The sequence below is a fragment of the Geotrypetes seraphini genome, chromosome 3, assembly GCF_902459505.1.
Source record: "Geotrypetes seraphini chromosome 3, aGeoSer1.1, whole genome shotgun sequence".
Taxonomy (NCBI): domain Eukaryota; kingdom Metazoa; phylum Chordata; class Amphibia; order Gymnophiona; family Dermophiidae; genus Geotrypetes; species Geotrypetes seraphini.
Genome location: NC_047086.1, coordinates 117,278,419 through 117,303,679, shown reverse-complemented (window position 1 = coordinate 117,303,679; position 25,261 = coordinate 117,278,419). Strand labels below are relative to the sequence as shown.

The 25,261-nt window shown below is 40.5% G+C and overlaps 1 protein-coding gene across 1 annotated transcript in view; it reads left to right on the top strand.

The window, feature by feature from the left end:
* LOC117357779 (cytochrome P450 2K6-like) overlaps positions 1-25,261 on the top strand; it is a 62,832-nt gene that overhangs the window by 26,031 nt on the left and 11,540 nt on the right. The window contains exons 4-8 of the mRNA XM_033938876.1: positions 9,805-9,965; positions 11,320-11,493; positions 15,223-15,364; positions 19,096-19,280; positions 23,570-23,711. Coding sequence (XP_033794767.1) covers positions 9,805-9,965; positions 11,320-11,493; positions 15,223-15,364; positions 19,096-19,280; positions 23,570-23,711 — 804 coding nt within the window. The remainder of the gene's footprint in view (positions 1-9,804; positions 9,966-11,319; positions 11,494-15,222; positions 15,365-19,095; positions 19,281-23,569; positions 23,712-25,261) is intronic.

The window sequence follows — 25,261 nt, the reverse complement described above, 5'->3', positions numbered from 1 at the left end:
CAGCAGTTCGGGAGGGATCGCCATTGCTGCAGGAGAGATGCCCAACTCTCCTGCTGCGATCCACCCCTTCCACCAAACCGATACGGGCAGGAGGGAGCCTAACCCCAACTGCCCCGATGAACCCCCACCCCTGATGCGATCCAGACAAGAGGGAGCCCAACCCCACCTGCCCAAGCGACCCCCCACCGCCCCCCCGATGCGATCTGAGCAGGAGGGAGCCCAACCTCTCCTGCCCACGACCACCCCACCCCACCCCGAACCAATCTGGAAAGGAGGAAGCCCAACCCCTCCTTCCCCGATGAACCCCCTCCCCACTGATGTGATGAACCCCCGCCCCCCAATTCTGGTTGGCCAAGGCCCTAAGACCCACCATTCAGTGGATGGCGGTCCTACCGGGTAGACGGGCTTGGGACCCGTCCATCCGGCCAATGAATTTTAGGTAAGGGGAGGTGTCAGGGTGGGTAGGGGGGTGTCACCAGGTCACTGGGTGGGGGAGGGGTTCAGGGGTTTGGGGGGGCAATCGGGGGCTTAGGGGGACGGTCATGGGGGGGTTCGTTGTGGGCAGGAGGGGTTGGGCTCCCTCCTGCCCGGATTGATTCGGAGTGGGGGTTCATCGTGGCAGGATCGGTTCAGTGTGGGGGGGGGGAGGTGGATCGCAGCAGGAGGAGATCCTCACCTTGAAGTGCCACAGTTTGATGGGGGGAAATCTCCATCGTCGCAGGGGAGATAAGCCATCTCTCCTGCCGCGATCGTTGCGTTGGGGGGTAGGCAGGTTGCCAGGGCCGCTGAACTGATCAGCCCCTTTTTCAGCACTTATATCTGTTTTGACTTGGTCTAAGTTAAAACGTATAAGTGCTGACTAGGCAACCTGTTCACACTTTTGGTTATACCTGCTGTACGACTATGTCTAAGTCTAGGCACTTTGGGGATCTCCTGCCACGATCGTTGCAGTTGGGGGGGGGGGCAGATTGCCGTAGCACTTAGTCAATTAATAGACTGAATACTGACACTAAAGCCCAAATTCTGTAACCAGCGCCTAATGTTAGGCACTAGATAGGCACCTATCTAAACTGATTAACAAGCTCAATTAAGCTTTTTAATCAGCAATAATTGAAGCTTAGGAGCCTTTCAAGAAAGAGTGATTCTGCAATAAAGCGCCTCTAAAAATTTAGGCAACCTTCAAAAAAATAGGCGCTGTTAGGCGTGGGCATGGCTTCCTGTTAGTGTCTTGTTACAGAATCACTGGTCTTAAGTGAACTTAAGCACTCGTGTGGGCGCCCAACTTTTAGTTGTGCCTAGAGCTGGCCTATTTATTGGGCGCCTCCAAAATAGGTGCCGCTCAGCATGATTCATTAAACCAAGTATTGGCCAGTGTATTTCAGTGGTGACAGAGTGGCAGAGGAAAAGAAATACACACCTGAATCAAATACCCTCTCCTCTCCAGTGCAAAGCAACCAGTGATGCTGAAAATCAGATTGGCAGCTTTCTCCTGTCACATGAAGGCTGTTGCTTATTTCTGCTGGGTTCCTGATGCTAAAGAAAACCCTGTGGTCATAGAAACACGATAGCAGATAAAGGCCAAATGGCCCATCCAATTTTACTTGAATCGTGCTGAACAGTGCCTATATCGGCGCCTAACTTTTGGGCGCTTCTTACAGAATTTGCCCTTAATGGCCTGATTCTATAAATGATGCCTAAATCGGTAGACACCAACAAAAATTATACCTACCGCATTTCAATCAATGGTAGATGCTGTTTATAGAATTACGCCTACTGGCACCTAACTCGATTTAGGCATCATAATGTTAGGTGACAGTTTTCTTGGTCTAATTTACCGGCACCTAACACAGATGCCTACTGATGCTTAAGAGTGGCGCAGTGGTTAAAGCTAAAGCCTCAGCACCCTGAGGTTGTAGGTTCAAACCCATGCTGCTCCTTGTAGCCATGGGCAAGTCACTTAATCTCCCCATTGCCCAAAGTACATTAGATAGATTGTGAGCCCACTAGGACAGACAGGGAAAATGCTCGAGTATCTGAATAAATTCATGTAAACCGTTCTGAGCTCCCATCGGGTTTTCTGCCTTTATTTCTAACACAGCTTAGTCTGGAGAGCAGTGTTATTTCCACAAGGAAATAGCAATTGTGTTTATCCTTTGCTTCATGTTATTAAAAAAAAGTTGTTCAAGAACTACAGAGTCTGTCTGATAACACTAAGATTACAGAAGTAAGGGTTAACTGAATAAGAGCTTCATATAACTGCCAATATAACTCAGAGTGAGTTCAATCGTGTTTGGCCATTCAGAGGAGTCCTGTTTTCAGTACAAAGCCTGAGGAGACTTCAGAGTGAGGAGATCTATAAAGACTGTTCAAGGAAGCTGTAGTTAGCAAAAACCTGGGCGTGAAAACCTGTTCATCCGGAGTGGTAACCTGTGTGTCAGCATGCAGATGCACAAATTTTCTGGCTTAAATTACGCACGTACTTCAAGGGAGTTTTCCAGAAATGAAGACAAATTCATATCCACTACTTTATCCACTGGGGTTTCTATAGGTGTGGATTCCCCTTGTGTTGTCTTTATATTCAAGTAGTAAGCTCTAACAAATTGGAGGTAGATTTTCTGGTGGAATGGCTAAAGTCTCACGGAAATATTTCCTAGCCATCTCAACTGGTGAAATAATAGGACACTTTGGAAAATTCAAAAATCTTAAATTATTTTTCCTCAGTTGATTTTCAAAATTTTCCATCTTGCGGGAAACATAAGATCTCTCCTTAACCAATTCCACTTGTACCTTCTTTACTTCATTCAAATTATTTTCCTGTTTCTCCAACCTTTCATTCACATTAGTAAGAAGTACCCCTTGTTGTTCCACATTGGAAAAAGCAGTTCCATAATCTGTTTTAATAGTAGATAAAGTCAATTTGAGATTGGAGTCCATGACTGATATGGCCTGCCATAGCGCCTCCATATCTATCTTGTCTGGTTTCTTCATCTCCCCAAAACTGATAATATTCCCTCCCGAGGCACCTCTCACCTCTTCTTTCAAAATGCAGGGAGATTCTTGATAGTTCCCATCTCCTCCTTCTACTGAAAGGCTTGGTAGGGATGTCCCTCCTATGCTGGAATCACTCCCTTGAGGTTGTCACCCATAGAACTACCATGTTGTTAACTCTAGCCTTGGAGAGTGATAGGGAATTTATTCTTCGTATGTATTTTCGTCATATAAATGATAAGTTTTTGGGCTCTAATGTTCGAGTTTTTCCAGATTTAGCTCAGAGGACCCAGAGACGTAGGAAGGAGTTCTTGTCCTTGAGGTCAAGAACCCTGGCTCTGGGCTACATTTCTTGTTAAATTTCCAGCAAAGTGTTATGTATCTTTTCAAGATAAGAATTTTCTTTTCTTTGAGCCCAAACAACTTTTGGAATTTATTGGAACAAAAGAGAGAATGGTAACCATGTCTAGTGATGTATGACCTGCCAGCTGGCTGTAATTATGGAATCTAATGCCGTGACCTTAATTAGTTAATCTGTTACTATTATTTAGAAGTTTATTTCTTTTCTTGATCTTTGAATTGTGGACTAAATAAGACATTATTACTTTTCTTTATAAGTTTCATTGAATATCATTACTGGATCTGTTGCATTGTGTAAAAGTAATGCTTGTATTTAAAATGGAAAATCTTATAAATAAATAAATTACGCACGTACTCGTATATGTTAATTTTTAAAAGTATGCGTGTACATATAAACCTTGCCATAACTCTTCGGAACACCTTTTTAAACAGCAGGTAAACTTATCTGTATAGAGGTTATCAGAGCCTATCAGGGAAGGAAGCCAACTTTGGCATTTTGACTCAGGCCTTGCAGGAAAGAGGCCTCAATTCCTTAATTATGGAATTCTGCTATTTGTACTCCTATACTCAAGAAGCCTAATCATAACCTTCCTATTCCATTAAACTACCACTCTATTTCAAATCTTCAGTTTGGTTCTAAGCTTTTAGAAATGGCAGTTCTCTGTAGACAAGCAGGGGAGATGTAAGCACATGTGTTGGTGCTCTCCTAATGTGGTACAAAAGGAAGTGGGAATGGACAATGAACACTCCACTGAAGATCACTGATGTAAAACTAACTTGTTTATTTCATAAAAGGACACAAGCAGAAGCTGTGGACCCGACACAGCACTGTGTTTCAGTGTCTGAGAAATGCCTGCATCAGGGGTCATAGCTTCCATAGCTTTTCAGTGATTTTGGTTACTCTGGCATATTAGTTGGACTGAGTGACCCCTGATGCAGGCGTTTCTCAGACGCCGAAACACAGTGCTATGTCGGGTCTACAGCTTCTGCTTGTGTCCTTTTATGAAATAAACAAATTGGTTTTACATCAGTGATCTTCAGTGGAGTGTTCATTGTCCGTTCCCACTTCCTTTTGTACTGTTTTATACCCGTGGGTTCTCTGTCCTGTTGGACTTTTTGGTGTTTGATCTCCTAATGTGACCATACATCCTGTTTTGAATGGGACCATCCCGTTTTTAGATCCTCTGTCCTGTTGTCCCCATGCACAGCTTTGGGGCACCAAAATGTCCCGTTTTCAGAGAAAGCATCCCGAAGCTGTGCATGGGAACAACAGGACAGGCGATCATGGAGCCTGGGTTCTCTCCCTGCTTCCCCGCTGGCGAGGTAGCAACAGGGCCACGCCAGGCGAGTACAGCGACTGCACAACGGCCGGCCCACAAGCCTTTTCCCCAACTTCAATTCTGAAGTCGGAGAGGAAGTTATGGGCAAGCCAAGCAGCGATTGGCTGGCCTGGAACTTCCTCTCCGATGTCAGAATTGACATTGGGGAGAAGGCTTCTGGGCCTGCCGTTATGCAGTCACTGCACTCACCTCGCCATGCTGCTGTGTCTGCGGCGGCAGCGGGGAAGCAGGGAGAAATTGTCTGCAGCAGCGGTAGTGTGGGGGAAGGCAGGAAGAGAGAAAGAAAGAAAAAGTTAGGGGAGTGCGGTGGCGGTGGCTTGGGGGGGGCAGGAAAACAGAAAGAAAAACAGAAAGAAAGAAAGGATGCACAGTTAGAAGGAAGTGCAACCAGAGACTCACCAGACAACAAAGGTAGGAAAAATGATTTTATTTTCAATTTAGTGATCAAAATGTGTCAGTTTTGAGAATTTATATCTGCTGTCTATATTTTGCACTATATTTGTCTATTTTTCTATAGTTGTTACTGAGGTGATATTGCATATTTTAAAGTCATCTCTCTTGATCTCTGAAAAACCTCTGAATATAAATGATAATTAACATTTTTTCTGCATACAATGTGCTTTGTGGGTTGTTTTTTTATTTTATGGTTACCATTATGAATTAATAAGATATTGTGTGTACATGAAAAATGAATGGAATAAAATGGGGCGGGGCTAGGGTGGGATTGGGGGTGGGACTGAAAATCAGTTGATGTCCCTTTTTGATGAAAAAATAAATGGTCACGTTATGCTCTCATCTAGCAGTAGTGCTACTTCTACTATTTATTATTTCTGTAGTGCTGAAAGGTGTAAGCAGCGCTGAACATTTATCATTCAATAGACTGCCTTTGGTTTACTGAGCATGTGTAGGAATTCCCACCTTTGATGGCCTCTCCCCTTCTCAGATCAGTTTTCTCTTCAGCTGTCCTAAAAGGTCACAGCTCTCCCCTCATTCTCACACACACACACACAAAGAGAAAGGGCTTCTCTCCACAGAAAACTAAAATATCAAAAATAAAATAAGAACAACAACAAACAAAGGATTCCTAATCCTCTGGCAGCTTAAGAAAAACAAAAAATAGGATTTAAGGTATTAATAATTGAATGATAGGGGGGAAAATGGTTGTTTCATTATATTTTGTGTATTAAGGTGCATTTTATGCAAGCTTTTCATGTTATAATTTCTGTAATGCACTGTCATTATTTAAAATTCAATAAAGTTTAAAAAAGAAAAACAAAACAAAACCCAAATAAACAACAAAAACAATATCAGGAACAACCCTAGGGGAAACCCCCCCCCCCCCCCCGAACAACAACAACCAATTCTGAGGGAACAAGCAGACCAATAGGATCACAGAAGCTTCTCAGTCACATAATTCTGACAAACCCAACAGTGCTCCTTCCCTGCTCGTGGCTCAGCGTCTAGTCAGCGGCATGTCTTCGCCACAGCCGCTAGCCACAGCAGTTACTGCACTGCGCACAGCTTTCACAGAACAATGAAACCCCGCCTGACTGCATTGTTCACATGAGCAGTAAACGTCGGAGTGGTATCTGTTAGAACACTCAAATTTTTAAAAGACGAAACCACTGGCAACGTTTTCCCAGAAAGACAGATAAATATAGTAAGTAACACTGGACCATTGTGAATCCAACATACCAGCATCTTTTTCAAACTCAAAGACATTTGATGTTCTGCCATCCAGTCCTCAACCGTTTTCAAGAATTGTTGTAATGGGATGTAATCTATCTGAGATTTTTGAGTATGCCAAATCAGCAACAGATCTGCATACATAATAGGATTTATATCATAAGTCTGGTTCACATTCAATAAAGTATGAACAAACACATTAACAGAATAAGAGACCTTACATGCAGGACCTCACATGGTAGAAGTTTGAGATCAGAGGACAAAAACCTTCTAGTAATTCCATCACTTAGTATAATAAATACAAGATACGATCTTTGCAGTTACAGTGCCCAGAATATGGAACTCTTTACCATCATTTATTAAGGAAGAAAAATCACTAAGTAAATTTAAAGGACTGTTAAAATGCTGGTTGTATAAGGATCCCACTTTCCAAACTTTTGTGAATCTCACTGAAATCTTTAAGACTTGGCTACCACACAAGTCTATAACCACTTAAATAAGTAGCATAGAGAGAAACCAGGGGTCTCAAGTGCTCACAGTCAGAAGCCCGATATTTTTCTCAAGGCTAGTGACTTGTTCAGTGAGCTACCATCGATCCCGTATACTCTCTATAATGTTTATTTATAAATATTTTTTTATTTATTTTTTATGCTTTTTTTCATTATTTATTTTTTTTTTTTTTTATTATTTATTTATCATTTTAATGCATCCTATACAAGATGTTTAAGAAATACAGAAATATATAATTCTCTTAGTCATTTTACATACCAAGAATTGAAATTTAAACATCCATATAAATCATATAATACAGTCCACAACTTGAGGAGAAGAGACAAGATGAAAGTAACACCCCTCGGGAAAGGGGAATATACAAAGGAAACAAAAAACTTTAAGAAATGGAGCAGTCAGATCTTACCTATCCAAAATAAAATTAACCGCAATATTATTAACCTGTATCATCCGGTCTGTGTAGAGATACCTTTACCTTCAAGGAAAAAACCTAATTGGGCAGGTTCAAAGAAAATATATTTACTTCCCTGATAAGAAATAAAACATTTACAAGGAAATCGCAACTGAAAACTTGCCCCCAAAGCAATCACCTTTGATCTATATAACAGAAATTCTTTCCTTCTGGACTGCGTCCACCTCGAAACATCAGGAAATATATATATCCTTTCCCCCAAATAGGAAATCTGCTTTAAATTGAAATATAATTTCAGCAACATCTCTTTATCCTGAAGAAATACCAATGAGACCAATAGAGTTGCTCTTCCCTGAATTTCAATATCAGAAGACTGCAGAATAGCAGAAACATCTAATTGAACATTTTCATCCGCTGTAGCTTTTTCTTTCTGCATTTGTTTTATATAGTAAATTCTTTGTATCGGGGGAAGACTTACTTCAGGTACCTTTAAAACATTCAACATAAAGTTCTTAAAGAGTTCTTGAGGAGACATAAACTTGGCAACCGGAAAATTAAGAATCCTCAAATTTAAGTTTTTCTGCTGATTTTCCAGGTTTTCAATCTTCCTCAAAATCATTATCTTTTCTGTTGTTTGTTTGGTAATCAAATTCTTAGTCTCTATTGTTACCGACGCTGCAAAGACATGTTGACTAATGTAATGAAGAGTCTGCTCCTTACAAAGACCCGGAAAACTTAATGTTGTATAAGGATGCCTTTGAGACCTAAACGTCAGATTCTTTTTTGACCCCGTTCACTGCAGAAACTCGCATTTCCTTTGTCTTAGGTTCTGATAAATTTTTTAAAAAAACTTTTAATTTCCTTTTTACTTTTTATTATACTTTTAAAATTTTTACCCTCTCTTTGTACTTACCATTCATGTTTTCTTTACTATGCTTATTGTAGTTCTCCCCACTTCCCCTATGTATAAATCCGTAATGTTTGTGTGTTTATTCTAGTTAATAACTAAGACCCTGTTTTTAATTGTAAATCGCTTTGAATTTATGATATTGCGATACATCAAAATTTTAATAAAACTTGAAACTGAAAAAACTTGATGTTGATATCTGTACTAGAGAGTGACACTGTAGTACATAGTGCTCAACACAGTACCCATTACCATGATGATACTGTGATTACCATGATAATTACCGCAGTAATGGGGACCATGTCCAAAGAACGCCCAGTATTACTCTGGTATCAGTTGACCATCACATGGTATTTCCATGGGAATAGTAACTAATACTGCAGTAATTCCATGGTAATGGGGAACAGGCCACCATCCCCGCATGTACCTTAAAAGCCTGATGGTCTAGAGACCTCTTTGGGAACAGGAAATATCCCCATTTTTTCCTGCTTTCTACTGCTGCTGCAACTGCCACTAATAGTTTCAAAATGGCTGCTGAGACTTCATGCAGCAGCCTCGCAAGGCTTCAAAAAACCTTGTGAAGTTGCTACATGAAGTCTCAGCATCCATTTTGAAATTCTCTTAGCGGTGAGTGCAGCGGTGGTAGAGGACAGGAAAGACTGGGGATCTGTCCTGCCACTGAAGAGGCCACTAGACCACCAGGTTTTTAAGGTATATCCAGGGAAGTTGGAAGGAAGGAAGGAGGAGAGATGCCAGACAAGGAGAGGGGAGAGGAGAGAACAAATGCCAGACCAGACAAGGGGAGAGGAGATAGACCAGGAGGAGAAGAAAGGAGACAGGTGGGGGGGAGAGAAAAGGAGACAACAGCGTGGTTTCAGTATTATATACCTGCTGATATGCATAGTAACATAATAAATAACGGCAGATAAAGACCTGAATGGTCCATCCAGTCTGCCCATTAGTTAAATCCATTAAAAATACATGATTAAATTAACTTGCCTCTTCTTTGATATTTCTGGGTCATATACTGTAAAGTCCACCTGGCATTGTCTTAGGTTCCAAATGCTGAAGTTGCTGTCCAAGCTCAATCCAGCCTACCCAACCATCCTGTTTGCAGGATATCTACCATAAAGTCTGTCCAGTAACATCCTCATGTTCCAAGTTAGTTTAGTTCCCATTGATGTCCTCCCCAGCCTATCCTATACCAAATCACCACATATGGGACACAGACCATGCAAGTCTTACTAGTACTGGCCTTAGTACGCTATCTGCTCTTACCACAATGTTCTGTCAGAAAAATATGGATTGAAAAAAGTGGAAAATGGCTGGACTAAGTATACAGGCCTCAATGGAGACTGCCCTAACTTTGTTGATTGGGCTGATAACTTTTCAGAGGCCTCTCATAACACATCCTTAGTGGTAATAAACCTTAAGTTTCATATTAAATATTGAAAATATTTCCATATTTAATTTCCATATTCATTATTTCAAATATTTTGCTTGAGTTTATGCTGTTGTACTAACATGTCAACATTCAGCCTACTGTATAGGGTCAGTTTCTGCTATGTCACCTAAACATTTCAATTTGTTTTATTTTTCAGGAGAGCCATTTAATGTTTCTGTAGTACTAAATTCTGCTGCTACCAATGTGATTACATCTGTTGTGTTTGGATCTCGATTCGACTATGATAATCCCCTCTTATTTAGACTTGCCAGCCTTGTCAATGAAACTTTAAAGCTCCTCGGGAGTCCCAAGACTTTGGTAATTATAAATTAATTAATGGTTATGATAATATAGTAAGGGATAATTTTTAGATATCCTAGATAAATGAAAGACAAAGGTGGTTTCAACATTTGTAGCATATGTTAATTGCCAAAGAGGAATTACCTGGATATTTTTGGTATGACAATTAGCCTAAAACTTCTTTGGCTCTTAGTACTTGTTATTTTGGGCAAAGAAGTGTAAAATAACACACATGCTTTTCATAACAGCAAATTTGCGCACTGTTTAACTCCCCATGCACTGAAGAGAGTAAAGCAATTGAAAATATATATGCTTACATGACTGATGGAGAGAGGGGATGAAACATCATATTTCAAAATAAACATATACAACTAAACAAATAAAACTTAAGAACTTAAGGTATGAATGGACAGACCTAACTTTACTGGAGTCATTCAGAGCTAGTTGTTGTGGTGAATTAGCAATATGTCCTGGAACAGGGATCTCAAAGTCCCTCCTTGAGGGCCGCAATCCAGTCGGGTTTTCAGGATTTCCCCAATGAATATGCATTGAAAGCAGTGCATGCACATAGATCTTATGCATATTCATTGGGGAAATCCTGAAAACCCAACTGGATTGCGGCCCTCAAGGAGGGATTTGAGACTCCTGGCCTGGAATAACTGGGCAGACTAACCCTCTGGTCTACAAAACCACGCTAGCTTTTTTTAGCGCAGGGATCTGTACTAAATGGCCCGCGCTGCTCCTGATGCTCATATGAGTGTCAGGAGCAGCGCGAACCATTCAGCGTGGCACTCTGCACTAAAAAACGCTAGCACAGTTTTGTAGAAGAGGGCGGTCAATTGCTATAACATACCTAAATTATGGAATCAACTCCCTCCTGCCATTAGGGCAATTGGGCAATTGATAATCTACTGACCTTCCAGAAAGCAGTAAAGACGCTTCTTTTCATGGACCGGATCAATTCTGGTCTCAAACTTTGACAGACCTTGCTTCAATGTACCTTACCTCAGAACACCTGTGCCTGCTAACCAGTTCTTCTACCATTCACTGCAGATATGTTAATACCCATTCGTGACTCTATGGTTTATTTTCTTAGATTCTTTATAAGTTGTAAGTTACTGATTCTATAGCTTTGTGTTTTGATTCTGTAGCATGTTATCGACTGTAATGTATGTATCTCTGTTCCTGAATACTTTGAGTATGCATTCTTGTAACTCGTTCTGGGCTCCTGGGGAGGATGGGCTATAAAAATGAATAAATAAATGAATCATGTGGTCAATTTCTGCCATCATCTCTATTGTTAATTTACTATCTACAGGACACAAAAGTACTGTTTCTCTTTTTCCACAAACTTCTTTCAATTTTTTTTCAGCTGTACAATATGGTTCCTGCCTATCGATTTCTACCTGGAGATTACAAGCCAATTATGATGAATGTGCATGAATTGCAATCATTTCTGAGGAAAACCTTTTTAGAACACCTTCAAAAGCTAGATAGAGATGATCAGAGAAGTTTCACTGATGCATTCCTAGTCAGGCAACAGCAGGTAATATTATTTTTCTTTACAAAACCACTCAGATAAGATGATTTTGCACTAAACTCATATTACATTACATTAGAGATTTCTATTCCACCATTACTTTGCGGTTCAAGGTAGATTACAAAAGATTTATGAATGGGGGTTACAATGGAAGAACAATTGACATTTCTAGAGTTGTAAAGAATAGATCATTTGTCATTTCTAGAGTTATAGAGTTATAAAGAGTAGGTCATTTGTCAGTTCTTGAGTGGTAAAAAGTGGTGAAGAGTTGATATTTATGAATGGGGGGTAACAAATGAAGATCATTTGTCATTTCTCAGGTTGTACAAAGAAGATCAGGTAGTTTCAGTGTGGCGGGAGGAATGACAGAGTAAGTGAAGTTAGGACTGTTTCAGGAATTTCTTGAAGAGTATAGTTTTTATTTCTTTTCTGAATATCTTGTAGTCTGGGGTGGTTATCAGTAGGTTGGAGATCTGGTTATCTAGTTTTGCGGCTTGAGTGGCTAGGAGGCCATCGTATAGTTTTCTCCATTTTACTTCTTTGATCGGGGGAGGTGTGAATGGGGAGTGCGTTTTTCTATGTCTGGCTGAGGTTGCTTGGATGAGGCGGTTGTTTAGGTAGGATGGGCTGTCTCCGTTTAGGGTTTAAAATATCATGCAGTAGAATTTAAATAGTATTCTTTCTTGGATTGGTAGCCAGTGTGAGTTGATGTAAGCTTCTGTGATATGATCATGTTTCTTCAATGAGTAGATGAGTCTCAGAGCTGTATTTTGTATTGTTTGTAGTTGCTTGGTCATAGTAGCAGGGCAGGGGAGGTAGAGGATGTTGCAGTAGTCTAGTAGTCCTAGGATTAGGGATTGCACTATAAGCTGGAATTGTGTTCTTGTAAAGAATTTCCGGACTTAGCTTTTTTCATGGATGCATATTTATCATAGTTCCATTATATTAACATTTCTTTCTCACCCGCCTTTTCATGGTAATAGAAAATCGGAGAGATCCATATTCCAGAAGCCACTAAGGGCTCCTTTTACAAAGCTGCGATAGCGTTTTTAGCGCATGCAGAATTTTAGCGTGCGCTAAACCCACGCTACACGGCTAGAACTAACGCCAGCTCAATGCTGGCGTTAGCATCTAGTGCACACTGCAATTTAGCGCATTTTAAGCGCGTGCTAAAACCGTTAGCACAGCTTTGTAAAAGGAGCCCTAGGTAGGAAAGTTAACTGCACAATATTGTCTGGTTGATTTCATCTGGATGTATAGTCCAGATTCATGTGGGCTGAATATTTGGTTTCAAACTAACTGGACAATGCTATTTTGTTTTTTACATGAGTCACCAGGGAAACTGTGCACCCAGCACCAAATTTTATCATTGATCAACCAAATTGAAAGAACCATCTAGAAATACCCCTCTTCTTAACTGGCTAAATTCTGTGCATCATATAACTGTCCCAAACCAGTCGCAATCAGTTAAATCATTATGAATATTGAGAGTTTAGAAAATCACTGAACTCTGGAACAACCTTACCTCCCCTCTTCGGAACTTGAGCTCTCTCCAAGTTTTCCGCAAACATCTGAAAACCTGGCTTTTCTCAAAAAATGTAAATCTCCCTCCAACTTAGGAATCAAGGAAACTCTTATATCTTGGCATCCCAAGTCCTCTAAATTTTCTTCACACTTCTACCTCTAACCCTCTGTTGTAGTTCCTTCCTATTTCTCCTACTGTAAACCGCGTCGAGCTCTACGAACGTGGAGATGATGCGGTATACAAACCTAAGGATTAGATTAGATTAGATTAGATAAGCAGAAAATATGTACTTAACCGCTTTATGACAAGTCCTCCAGAGTAACTATCAAATAAACTTATTTTCAAAACGTTGTTGCTGTTGTCTGGGTCTTACTGCACCTGGATAGGTAGAACTGACATTTCAGCCATCATGCTGTAGTTTTCTTCAGGCTGAAACGTCAGTTCTGCCTCCCCAGATGTGATGAAACCAGGACAATAGCAACAATCATGACACCATCCACGGAAGCCTAAGAGAACGTACTTTCATAAGGGTTTATATGTGTGTGCACAGGGATTAGAGATCAAAAATATTTTATAAAATCCCTAAGAACCATGATATTCAGTACCAATGCCTGAATACAGCTTGGTACTAACACCCAGATACTCTAACTGGCGCCGAAGTCAGTGGCCGCCTTAAAAATGGCCACCAATCACGTGTCAATCACACAACGGCGACTGTTAGAGAATCATGCCTCAAAAATCTAAATAGTCCATGGCTTGCCATCAGTTGATTGTACCAGGAGAATCCATGATCAGCTGAAGCAGCAGTGATATCCCCATTTCTTCTCTCCCTCCCTCCCCACCAATCCCCCCAGCCCCCTCCAAAAATAGCCCCCTCACGCAGCGCTCAACACATACCCTGATATCCCTCCACACCCCTCAACATACCCCCAGACCCCCCTCCCGACACCTCACACACCCCCAACACCCCTCCAACATCCTCACACATCCTCCACACACCCCTCCATACCTATGTATGTAACATTGGCAGAAGAGATGCCCACTCCCTCCTGCTGATAGAGCCACCTCTTTAAAATGATGGCCCTTCCTTCTCCCAGGGCATCTTGAGATTCACTGGGCAGGGCCTAAGGCCCTAAGCCAATCAAGGCCTTAGGTCCCTTCCAGGGCATTTTCACGGGGGCACTGGCGTAAGCACCTCTCCTCTTCTCCGTTCCCTCCTGCACACCTCTTGAAATGTTCGCTGGTGCAAGCAGCATCTCCCACCCTCTGTTTGCGCTAGCATTGGCTCCTTTCTGACATCACTTCCAGGTTGCAGGACTAGGACATGATGTCAGAAGAGGGCTGAGGCTGGCGCGAGCAGTGGGTAGAAGATGCTGCTTGCGCCAGTGAACACTTCAAGAGGTATGTGGGGACGGGGAAGATCATGGGGAGGTGCATGTCATGGCAGTGCTGAGCGCCACCGTCCCGAAAGCTAACTTCCTTAGCTATGCCACTGCCCAGAATGCATCCGATTCCACCATTTTCTCTCCAGATAATATTTGGCTAAACTTTGAGTTAGCCCATGAAACATTAACCTGCTGTTTGCCCTAGATTTTGATATTCATAAAAAAGAGTCTGTTAAATATCAATAACAATTTACAATAAGCTCACAAAATTTTTATAGTGAAAATTTAATATACTTATATTTATAAAATAATTAACATAGTATAATCATTGTTGCTTCTTATAAATACATGCATCCAATGTCCAGAGTACACCCCTGTATCTCAAATTCAAGTGGTTTATCACAGCCTTGAATTCCTGTTCAAAAGATATAATCTTAAATGTTTTGTGATCCTCTGATATTCTGTTGGTGACAAAAAAGCACCTTCTTCTGTTAATCAGTTCTATTGACTGTCTTCACATGAATCAAGAATATGGAAAAATCTCTCTCTCAAATTCTCTTTCAACACCAGTCTGTGTTTCTCTAAACAGCGTCTTCAGGTGTAGAGAACCACACAGGAGATTCTCAGGAACAGACAACCTTCCTGTTTCTTATACATTTTAAGCCACATGAAGACTGCAGCAGACAAAATGGGTTACAAAATCCAGATCAATGCACACTATCCAATTAACTCTTAAAGTTAACTGGATAAATTGCTTTGAATATCAACTTTATAAAATCAGGATTTTGAATAAAATATTTTGCTTTTTTTTTGTTTAATTTTTAGGAAAAGGAGGATCCTAATTCCTATTTCCATGATAACAATTTGATAAGTGTGTTGACTACTTTACTCATGGCTGGAACCGAGACTACTGCTGGTACTCTCCGATGGGGGCTTTTGCTTATGGCAGTATATCCAGATATTCAGAGTAAGGAAATTCTTCTAGAGTAGCAACTGTATAGACTGAACATGCATACAGAGGTCAAATTATATTCAATTAAGCTCTATATTCCATTCTGAATTTTGAAACAATTTTATACCAATTCTACTTCATTTAAAAATGTTTATGCATTATAGATACATTTTCTAAAATATCATATTCCAAATTTATATCATTACATTTATTCTTATGCATTGATATCAAGGGTTGACTCATAAGTCAGGGCAACTATTTTTTTCTTTCAAAAATGCGCCAAAAATATGTTTGAAAGTGTGTGACATGTACTTCTTAATGTTGCCACCAGATAAGAGATGAGTGTAGGAGTCTTTGGTAGGGGAGAAACAAAAAACATGACATTTGAAATCGTTTTATTATGGCATATAGTGTACAGTTTCCCAGGTTGACCACAGTTCATTCCATCGACGGGGAAAGCGGTGAATACCATCAGTTGTGTTAGAGACTACTTTGAAGGATGGTAATAGTTAAACAGCTGATGTGATAAAATGGGAGGAACCTTAGGCATCAGAGCCATTCTGGGCATTAGGCCTCTTCCCATGCATCACATGATGCACCGAGGAGGGAAAGCCTGCCATTTTGGATCAGTGGGTTTTGGAGCTGGAGGGACCATGCTTCCCTCCTGCTTCTAACTTCTGAAAAAGGTACCAGGGGGGCCGGAGGGAGGGGTTTGAGAGAGCATCTGGTGGCAGTGGGCATCTCTCCTGCTTTTTTTGGGGGAGGGGGAAGAGGGAGGATAGGGGATGGTTTGGAAGGGCCTTCGTTGGCAGGAGGGAGTGGGCATCCCTCCTACCAATTTTCTCTTGTGTGTATGTGTGGGCGGGGGGTTGACATGACAGGAGAGAGTGAGCATCCCTCCTGCTAATTTTCTGTCCTGTGGGTGTGGGGGATGGGAATCAGTTCCGGCTCAGTGGGGAGACATCAAAAAGAGCCATCATCAGTGGAGCTGTGCTTTTTTCTTTTTTCTTAATGAGGCAGATATTGCCATGTGTAACACATGCACAGCATTTATGCCTATTAAAAAAAAGTGCCAGTAAGACAGGCAAGCAACTGGTCTTGACCAGTCGCTTTATTTGATGGGTTTTTTTATGTGCATCGTGAAATTATGTTAGTGCATCAATTGATTAGGTATTGTGCATGGGGTTTTAATATTAAATAGCTAATCTGCATGGCCGCATTGGAAAATGAGTGATTGAGGGGAAAAACACACAGTGAGCCATTTTGTGCATTGGATCAGCAAATACGATCATCGCAGTCAAAACTGGTTTAGTGACGATCACTGACTTTAGTGCATCTAGGATTCGGTGATTGAATGAAAAAAAGTATAGGCTGCTTTTAAAACTTCTGGGACGAAAGGTCACTCATTCTGCAGTGCAAAAAATTAACTAAAAAACTAAAAAACTTAACTGTAAAAACAAACATTCAGCCAAAACTGTGAGTAAAGGAACAAATAAACAATACTAAATGAAACTCTGAGCCATAAAACATATCTGAAAACCCCAATGATGTCATTAATTCACCAAAGTGCTGTATCAAAGGGACAGATTTTCGGTGGTCAAGAAAGTACTGTAAAGTGGTGATGAGATTTAGTAAGGATAATTCTGTAGAGTAATTAGAGTGAAAGCCGGTTTGATAGAGGTGTGGCGCTTTGGATTTGTCGATAAATTCTGTGAACTGGTTATGTACGATTTTCTCCGTAAGTTTGGAAATGAGAGGAAGGTTAGCAATGGGACGGAAGTTTGCTGGTAATGTAGTGTATAGATTTTGGTTTTTTAGTTTTGGAAAGACCAGAGTGGATTTCCAAGCTTTAGGAACAAGATTAACAGAGAGACTTTTAGTTACCATCTCCAATATGAATGAACCAAAGATAGAAAATAATTTTTTGAGAATTGAAGGGGGGATGCTTTCTATTGGATTGTTGGGAGCATTTGTCTTAGTTGACCTCTAAGAAAATCTCACTTTTGAAGCAGCAAATCTTCCATGGAAATTATGAATACCTTATTCTCCTGAAGCAGTGGGCTTTCTGCAAAACAAGTCTCTTGTTGAAAGAGGAGTGTAAAACTTTTGACGCTCTTCTTTTTCAAGTCGGAATATCATCTATTTCTGAAGGGCAGCGTGGTGAACGTATAGACCCAAAGGAGAAGGATATCAACTAGACAAACTAAGTAATGTGAAGAGCATTATTGAACAGTTGAACTGTGGATATAACTACAGCCAGATTTGATGTGTTGGCTACAATAAGTTTATGAATTTGTTCATAGCACTGCAGTCTAGGATGATTGAAGCGCAAGGTTTTTTCAAATGTTTTTTTGAGTTTTTTTACTGCGCTTTTCCTAATTGTAAGACAAGCCTAAGATTTTGTCATATTAAGCTGTTGATAGCTTTCTAAAGGTGGCAGAGATTTTGAAATCCTATCCCGGATTCAGAGGCTCATTTTAGTAATTGATATAACAAGTATTCTTCTATGCACAACATAGTAAATATAAGAACATAAGAATAGCCTTACTGGGTCAGACCAATGGTCCATCAAGTCCAGTAGCCCATTCTCATGGTGGCAAATCCAGGTCACTAGTACCTGGCCAAAACCCAAGGAATAGCAATGTTCCATGCTACCAATCCAGGGCAAGCAGTGGCTTCCCCCATGTATTTCTCAATAACAGACTATGGACTTTTCCTCCAGGATATTGTCCAAACATTTCTTAAAATCAGCTAAGCTATCTGCTCTTACTACAACCTCTAGCAATGCGTTCCAGAGCTTAACTATTCTCTGAGTGAAAAAAAAAAATTTCCTCCTATTGGTTTTAAAAGTATTTCCCTGTAACTTCATTGAGTGTCTCTTAGTCTTTGTAATTTTTGACGGAGTGAAAAATCGATCCACTTGTACTCATTTTACTCCACTGAGGATTATGTATACTTCAATCATATCTCCCCTCAGCCGTCTCTTTTCCAAGATGAAGCCCTAACTATTTTAGTCTTTCCTCATATGAGAGGAGGTCCATTCCCGTTATCATCTTGGTCACTCTTCTTTGAACCTTTTTTAGTGCCTCCATATCTTTCTTGAGATAAGGAGACCAGAATTGAACGCAATAATCCAGATGAGGTTGCACCATGGAGCGATACAGGGGCATTTTAACATTCTTAGTATTGTTAACCGTCCCTTTTTTTAATAATTCCTAGCATCCTATTTGCTTTTTTGGTTGCCACTGCACATTTCGAGGAAGTTTTCCCCTTATCCCCCTCCATGCAAAACTCTTGTGAGGGAACCCCCTTCCCCGAAATCTTCCCCCACCAGATAAGAATCGCTAACCATGATCCCACTCCAGCACTTACTGGAGGTTTCAAAGTTAGGTGCCTACTGGCTAATTAAGGATTTATTTTACAAAGCCGTGTAGCACGGGCTGCTGCGGTAACTGCCCCAAAGCCCATAGGGATTTAAAGGATTTCATGGCCATTGCTGCATAGCAGCTAATATCACAGCTTTGTTAAAGGGTGGGGGAAGTAATTTTTTAAATTATTTTAAATTGTTTTCTAATGGCACTTTCAATTATCAGCGCCAATTAAGCCAACTAAAAAAATTGTTAGGCGCCTGATCTAGGTGCCTAACTTCATGTTCATATAATTGGTAAAATAATAACGAGTTTGACAAAGACAGGAGGAGAATGGTTTCTGCAAATTCATTAATATTGTTTTCTTTTATTTGTCAGGTAAAGTCCAAGAAGAAATAGAAAGAGTGATAGGAACAGCACAACCTCGTACTGAGCATCGGAAGCAAATGCCCTACACGGATGCCATTATTCATGAAATTCAGAGGTTTGCTAATATTGTGCCACTGAACCTGCCCCGTGAGACTACAGTAGATATCACTTTCAAAGGATATTTTATTCCAAAAGTAAGATTTCTAATTAAAAAAATGATCGCAAAAATACATTTATGTTATAATGGACGGGATTGTGGTGCAGAAAATATTGATATTCAAATGCTTTTTTTTTTTCAAATTTAGACCCACCAAATGCATACATGTTAGCTAGAGTACAGAGTGTCTGGCTAAAAGTTATACATGTAAGAGAAGGCAAGGTCAGGCACTTCCAAGAGGTGGAGACAAAATTATCCAGGTAAATATATCCAGTGATATTCAGCCACTATCTACCTACTATGGCCCAAATTCTGTAAATGGTTTCCCAAGTTGTGCATACAACTTAATTGTTTAACAATCCAATCGTTGCCAATAAATGGCAATTAACACTTAATAATTGATACTAATTAGAAGTTGTACACACGTTTTAGGTGCATTCTATAAAGTGGTACGTTTCACTTCTAGTGTATGAATCTCAAAAGGGGATGTGGCTAGAGGAAGAGTATGGGTGGTTCAGGAGTGTTCCAAAAATGTTGGTGCAGTATTATAGAATACTGGGTTTTCATTTCTGACAGTATGTCTCAATACTATTAAATGCTGGCTTTCAGCCAATACATTTCAGCCAAAACTCAGGTTTTATTGCTCTCTGGGAGATTGAATATTCAATTTCCTGTGACTTTCTTATGATAATACTGAATTTCCCATTTTAGGAGAACTAAAATATTTGGGAGTACTTTTTGATTCTTCATTGTCAATGAAACCACTTCTCAAATTGGTTATTCAGAAAATATTTTTGAAGTTGGAATTAGAGAATGACACGGTGACTGTTATCTGTGGCTATGCGTGGGTAGCCGTAGGTAACCTACCGAAACGGGGACTAAAAGAAATGGTCCCCATGGGTATGGGGGAAAAGTGAATGGCCTTCTCCCTGCAGTTAACTGAGGATCATGTGGTCCAGCAGCCCCATCCCTCCCAATCATGGTCTGGGCAGCTGCCTTCCTCCTTCCCTTCCCCTTCCCTTTGCTGGCTTACTTTAATTTTCTCTTTAACAAATAGCCGGAGGCGAGCCTCGAAGTCGCGTGCGGCAACTGGAAAGTCCTCCTCTGATGCAACCGAAAACAGGAAGTTATGTTAGAGGAGGACTTTCTGGCTGCCGCACATGACTTCAAGTCTCGCTTTTTAAAGAGAAAATTTAAGTAAGCCTTAAAGTAAGCCAGTGAAATGAAGGGAAGGAGGGAGGGAGTTGACGGGAGGGAGGGGGCTGCTGGATCAGGCGAAGGGTGGAGAGGAACAGACACATGCACTGAATATATGTGGGGCGAGGACCGAGCTCACGGTGACGGGATGGGGATGGAGCTCACGGGGACGGGATGGAGCTCGTGGTGACGGGACGGGGCGGAGACAGGGACAAATTTTTTCCCTTTGTCATTCTCTAGTTGAAATCATTATGACTTTTGAAAGGATTAACAAGTCTGCCTAATTTTCATACGGTTGTACAAACATACAGATGCTCATTGTTTGATTGCTGTAACTCATTGATTTGCCTAAAAAAGGTTGGTTTGCCTAAAAAAGATTTAAGAGCTATACAAATAGCTCAAAATGCTGCTGCTTGTTTAATCGCAGGAAGTCCTTTGTGTAGTTGCATTACACCAATTCTTAAGCAATTACATTGGTTGCCTATTCAATGGCATATTCATTTTAAAATTTTAACACTAATTTTTTTAATTCTTTATGAACAACAGCCACTTTGTCTGGCTGCAACCCTAAAGGTTCATGTGTCAGGATGTCCCATTCGTTTACGTAATTAGGCACTACTTGATGTTCCAGATTTTAAGCAAATTAGATTAGAGATGTATAGGGGCTCGATCTTTATAGTCGAGGGACCTCAGTTATGGAACTCTCTTCCAAAGAAATTGAGAAAGATTGAGTCATTGAGTTCATTTAGAAAACTTTGAAAAGCACATCTGTTTTCTCAGACATTTTTATGAATTAAAACAGAAATTTTAGACATTGTTTAGTTTTTGAATACTGTATGTCTTGAAGATGTTTTAATGCAATATTTATTCTATGTATGTATATTGTAAACATTAAGAATAAATATGTCCAACTTGCAAGCCAGGATTTACACTATCGGCCTGATTCTCAAAACGGCATCCAGATTGTAGGCACTGTCTAATGGACCAATCGGGACATATGTTTTTTTAAAAAATCAATACAGTGAACAGCACCTACAATGTAGGTATCTGACTCACTCCTACGGAAAGCCAGCATAGGGGTGGTTTATGCCGGAAGTGGCCTTAGGTATACCTAGATCGTGTAAAACAACAAAAACTGGGTTGTTGTATCAATATTTCAAGAGACTTAGTCGATATACCTCAGCCCCACCACTCCACCGCAATAATAATTTCTAAAGCGGGAGATTTACGTGGTGCTTCATCACTGGTAAATCATCTCAAATCGCCGTGGTTGTGTTCATTTAAGGATTTTATATTTTAATTTTTTAATTTTTTTACTTATCAATAAATAAAGAGTTGTAAAAGTGTATAAGATTGTATACTTAACATCTACACACAGCTAAACCTGGGAGTCCGACCCGACATGTTTCGCACTAGATGTGCTGTCTTAAGGGTCTCCCGAGGTCGCCGCAGTCATCCGACTCACAAGTATGAAGTCTGACTTCATACTTGTGAGTCGGATGACTGCGGCGACCTCGGGAGACCCTTGAGACAGCACATCTAGTGCGAAACATGTCGGGTCGGACTCCCAGGTTTAGCTGTGTGTAGATGTTAAGTATACAATCTTATACACTTTTACAACTCTTTATTTATTGATAAGTAAAAAAATTAAAAAATTAAAAAATTAAAATATAAAATCCTTAAATGAACACAACCACGGCGATTTGAGACGATTTACCAGTGATGAAACACCACGTAAATCTCCCGCTTTAGAAATTATTATTGCGGTGGAGTGGTGGGGCTGAGGTATATCGACTAAGTCTCTTGAAATATTGATACAACAACCCAGTTTTTGTTGTTTTACACGATCTAGCTGAGTGGGTTGGTTACAAAACTACATAAATTACTGGTTCCAGATTAAAGCTTAGGTATACCTAGGCACTTCCATAGTCGTGAGTCAAATATCTTGAATGTAGGCCTGTAAAACGCTGGCCTGCATTTAAGGCATCTGTACAAAACATAGATGCAATTCTGGATACGGCACCTACCGGTGACTGGCATGTGGTAAGTGTCCATTTTGTAGGCACCTACCGCAGCAGGCACCAGTTCCAGAATCAGACCCTAAGTTTCATCAGGCATAAATCTGGGTTTATACATGGATGAAGTCTGGGTGCAGCATTGGCTGCGTGCACACTTAAACTTATGCATAACTTTTAAAAGTGCTATAAATTATGTACATATCTCCCCAAATTAGGTGTGAACATTTACACCAGCACTTTATGTAAATTCTTAGATGCCTGCTTGCCTTTATAGATTAGTCTCCAATTAGGTGCTTTATGAAGTCTGCATATGATGCCCTTTTTGGAACTGTCCTTCACTTGTTTAGGGTGCCATTATCTGTTTGAGTTTAGGTTTGCATATTAAGTGGTCCAATCTAAATTTGTTGTATTGCACTATTGAAGTTTTGAAAATTAATAAAGTTTAATAAAAATAATAATAATCTACTTGTCTTTAAGTGGCAGCTCTGGATCTGAATACTGCCCCCATTCATGGGTAGAAATAAGAAAGTCGCTTACTCAAGAAGGACTCACAAAAGACTGACCAACAATTTCCAAACATATATGACATATTTAAGGACAAATTCACGTGTTCCAAATTGCAGCTGAGGCTGAGTGCCTCAGCATAACAAGCCAAAATTGAAACGCATATATAGATATAGGGGAAATTCTTAGCCACATGCAGTGAGAATATCAGAGCAAAGGTTGATTCCAATCTAGCAGAAAATATGTTTGCACCTCCTATTGATTCTGTACTATAACTAGGCTTCCATGAGATGCACAGAAAGTAGGACTTGACAGCAGTATCACAGCTGATACTCTTCAACAGTAATAATAATAATAGTTTATTTTTATATACCGCCAAACCATCAGTTCTTGGCAGTTTACACAATAGTAATTACAACAAGCAATTAAAATACAGGTCCAAATAACAATGTCTTATAAAAGAAAATAACACAATTCAATAAAAGATACTGACTAACAAAATGTAAAAGTAATGGCATGGATAGCAAAATAGAGCTTGCAGAGGTACTAGCCACAGAAAACTTGGTAAGTACTGGTCTAGATTAATTTTATATCTTATACTTTTCAGGGAACATACATTATTCCACTTCTGGAATCTGTACTGCGAGATAAGACACAATTTGAGAAACCAAATGAATTTAATCCACAACATTTTCTTGACAAAGAAGGCAAGTTTGTAAAGCAAGAAGCATTTATGCCCTTTTCAGCAGGTAATCTGGATTTTCTTTCTAACTTTGGGATAACTCATCTAACATGGTGATTCTTACCATTAACTCATGCGATTTTAGCATGGTCCCATGTTGTACAATAAGACGTGCGTTACTAATAAGTAGGGTTAACAGTAAAGAGTCATGGATTTGATATACCGCCTTTCTCTGGAGACAAGCAGGGGACATGCAGGTACACTTGATGGTGAACTCCTTAGACTGATCCTGTGTGTTGGTGTTCTCCCATATCTAAAGTAAGCTTACGGTTTACTGGGCATGTGCAGAGACTGCTGCCTTCCAGGGCTCCTCCTCTGGCCATGTCAGTTTTTTCTACAGCCACACCTAACGGTCGCAGCTCTCCCTTCTCTCTCTCTCACATATTAAAAAAAAGAAGACAGAACAAAACAACCAGAAAGAAAAAAACAGGATTTCCTCATTTCTACAAAAAAAAAAAAGCCCAAACAATCAAAAATATTTTTTCACAGTCTACTGAAAAAAAAATGTAAAAAAGAAGAAAACCATAAGGAAGGACATCTAAATCAATAACTCAACTAAAAAAACCAAACAGATTAAAACCGGCAGCTCTTAGGACCGCCACAGTCTCTTTACATTGGAGTCCGGCACTAGCAGCATTCATCTTCATGGCTCTGCAGTCTGACAAGGAAATGTCAACATCGCAACCACTGACTTTTTCTCTTGCTCCCTCTCCTCAGCACCACTTTAGGAGAACCACCAATTCCCAATGGCTGCAGATTGAAAAAAGTCAAAGGACTTCAAAGAAAGGAGCTGCAGACTGTTGGAAGCAGGCAGATCCATTGCCCCCTCTCTTCTGATGTCAGCAGCTCCTCTGCAAACTTATGGCTTGCAGTCTCCTCATTCAGAAAAGTGCCTACAGCAGAGAGGGAAGGCTCCCTCAGGCCCAACTTTGACATCATGGTCCTTTCTCACTTTGGACCACCGCCTTCAAGGGACTTCAGGCTACTTCCCATCTTTAAAATGCAACCCCCTATGTTATGATGTACAGTGCTGCATATGTCTGGTAGCACTATAGAAATGATTAGTAGTAGTTACAGTTTCTACTAAGAGACAGGCAAAAAAATAAACAGAAAGCTCCTCAGGACCTGCATGCTGTGGATCCTATACCTACAAAGCAGTTCTCATTGCTCTTCTCACTCAGGAGATTTCTACTCACCAGAAGCTACCCCAGTCAGCCTTTTCCTTCTAAATACTCCTACAGCACTTCATACAAGATATCGCTGCTCTTTTCAATCAGGTCCCATACCCCAGCCAACTCCCTCACCTGTGCCGCCCTCTCTCTCAGTGCAACAGGCTCCCTTATGGGCAGACCAGTCCTCCCATCCTAACTCATCAGAGTTCATTTCTCTCCCCCACCTCCAGATCCTCTCCAGGATCCAGACTGGGGCCCTTCTACATATCTTTATTCCTTTTCTCTTCATCCCGCAATATCTCCAGGAGCATGGTTGGACCAGGAGAATGATATCTCCTCAGACCAATATCTGACTCCTTCTGCCCAGCTGCCTGTTCAGACACAG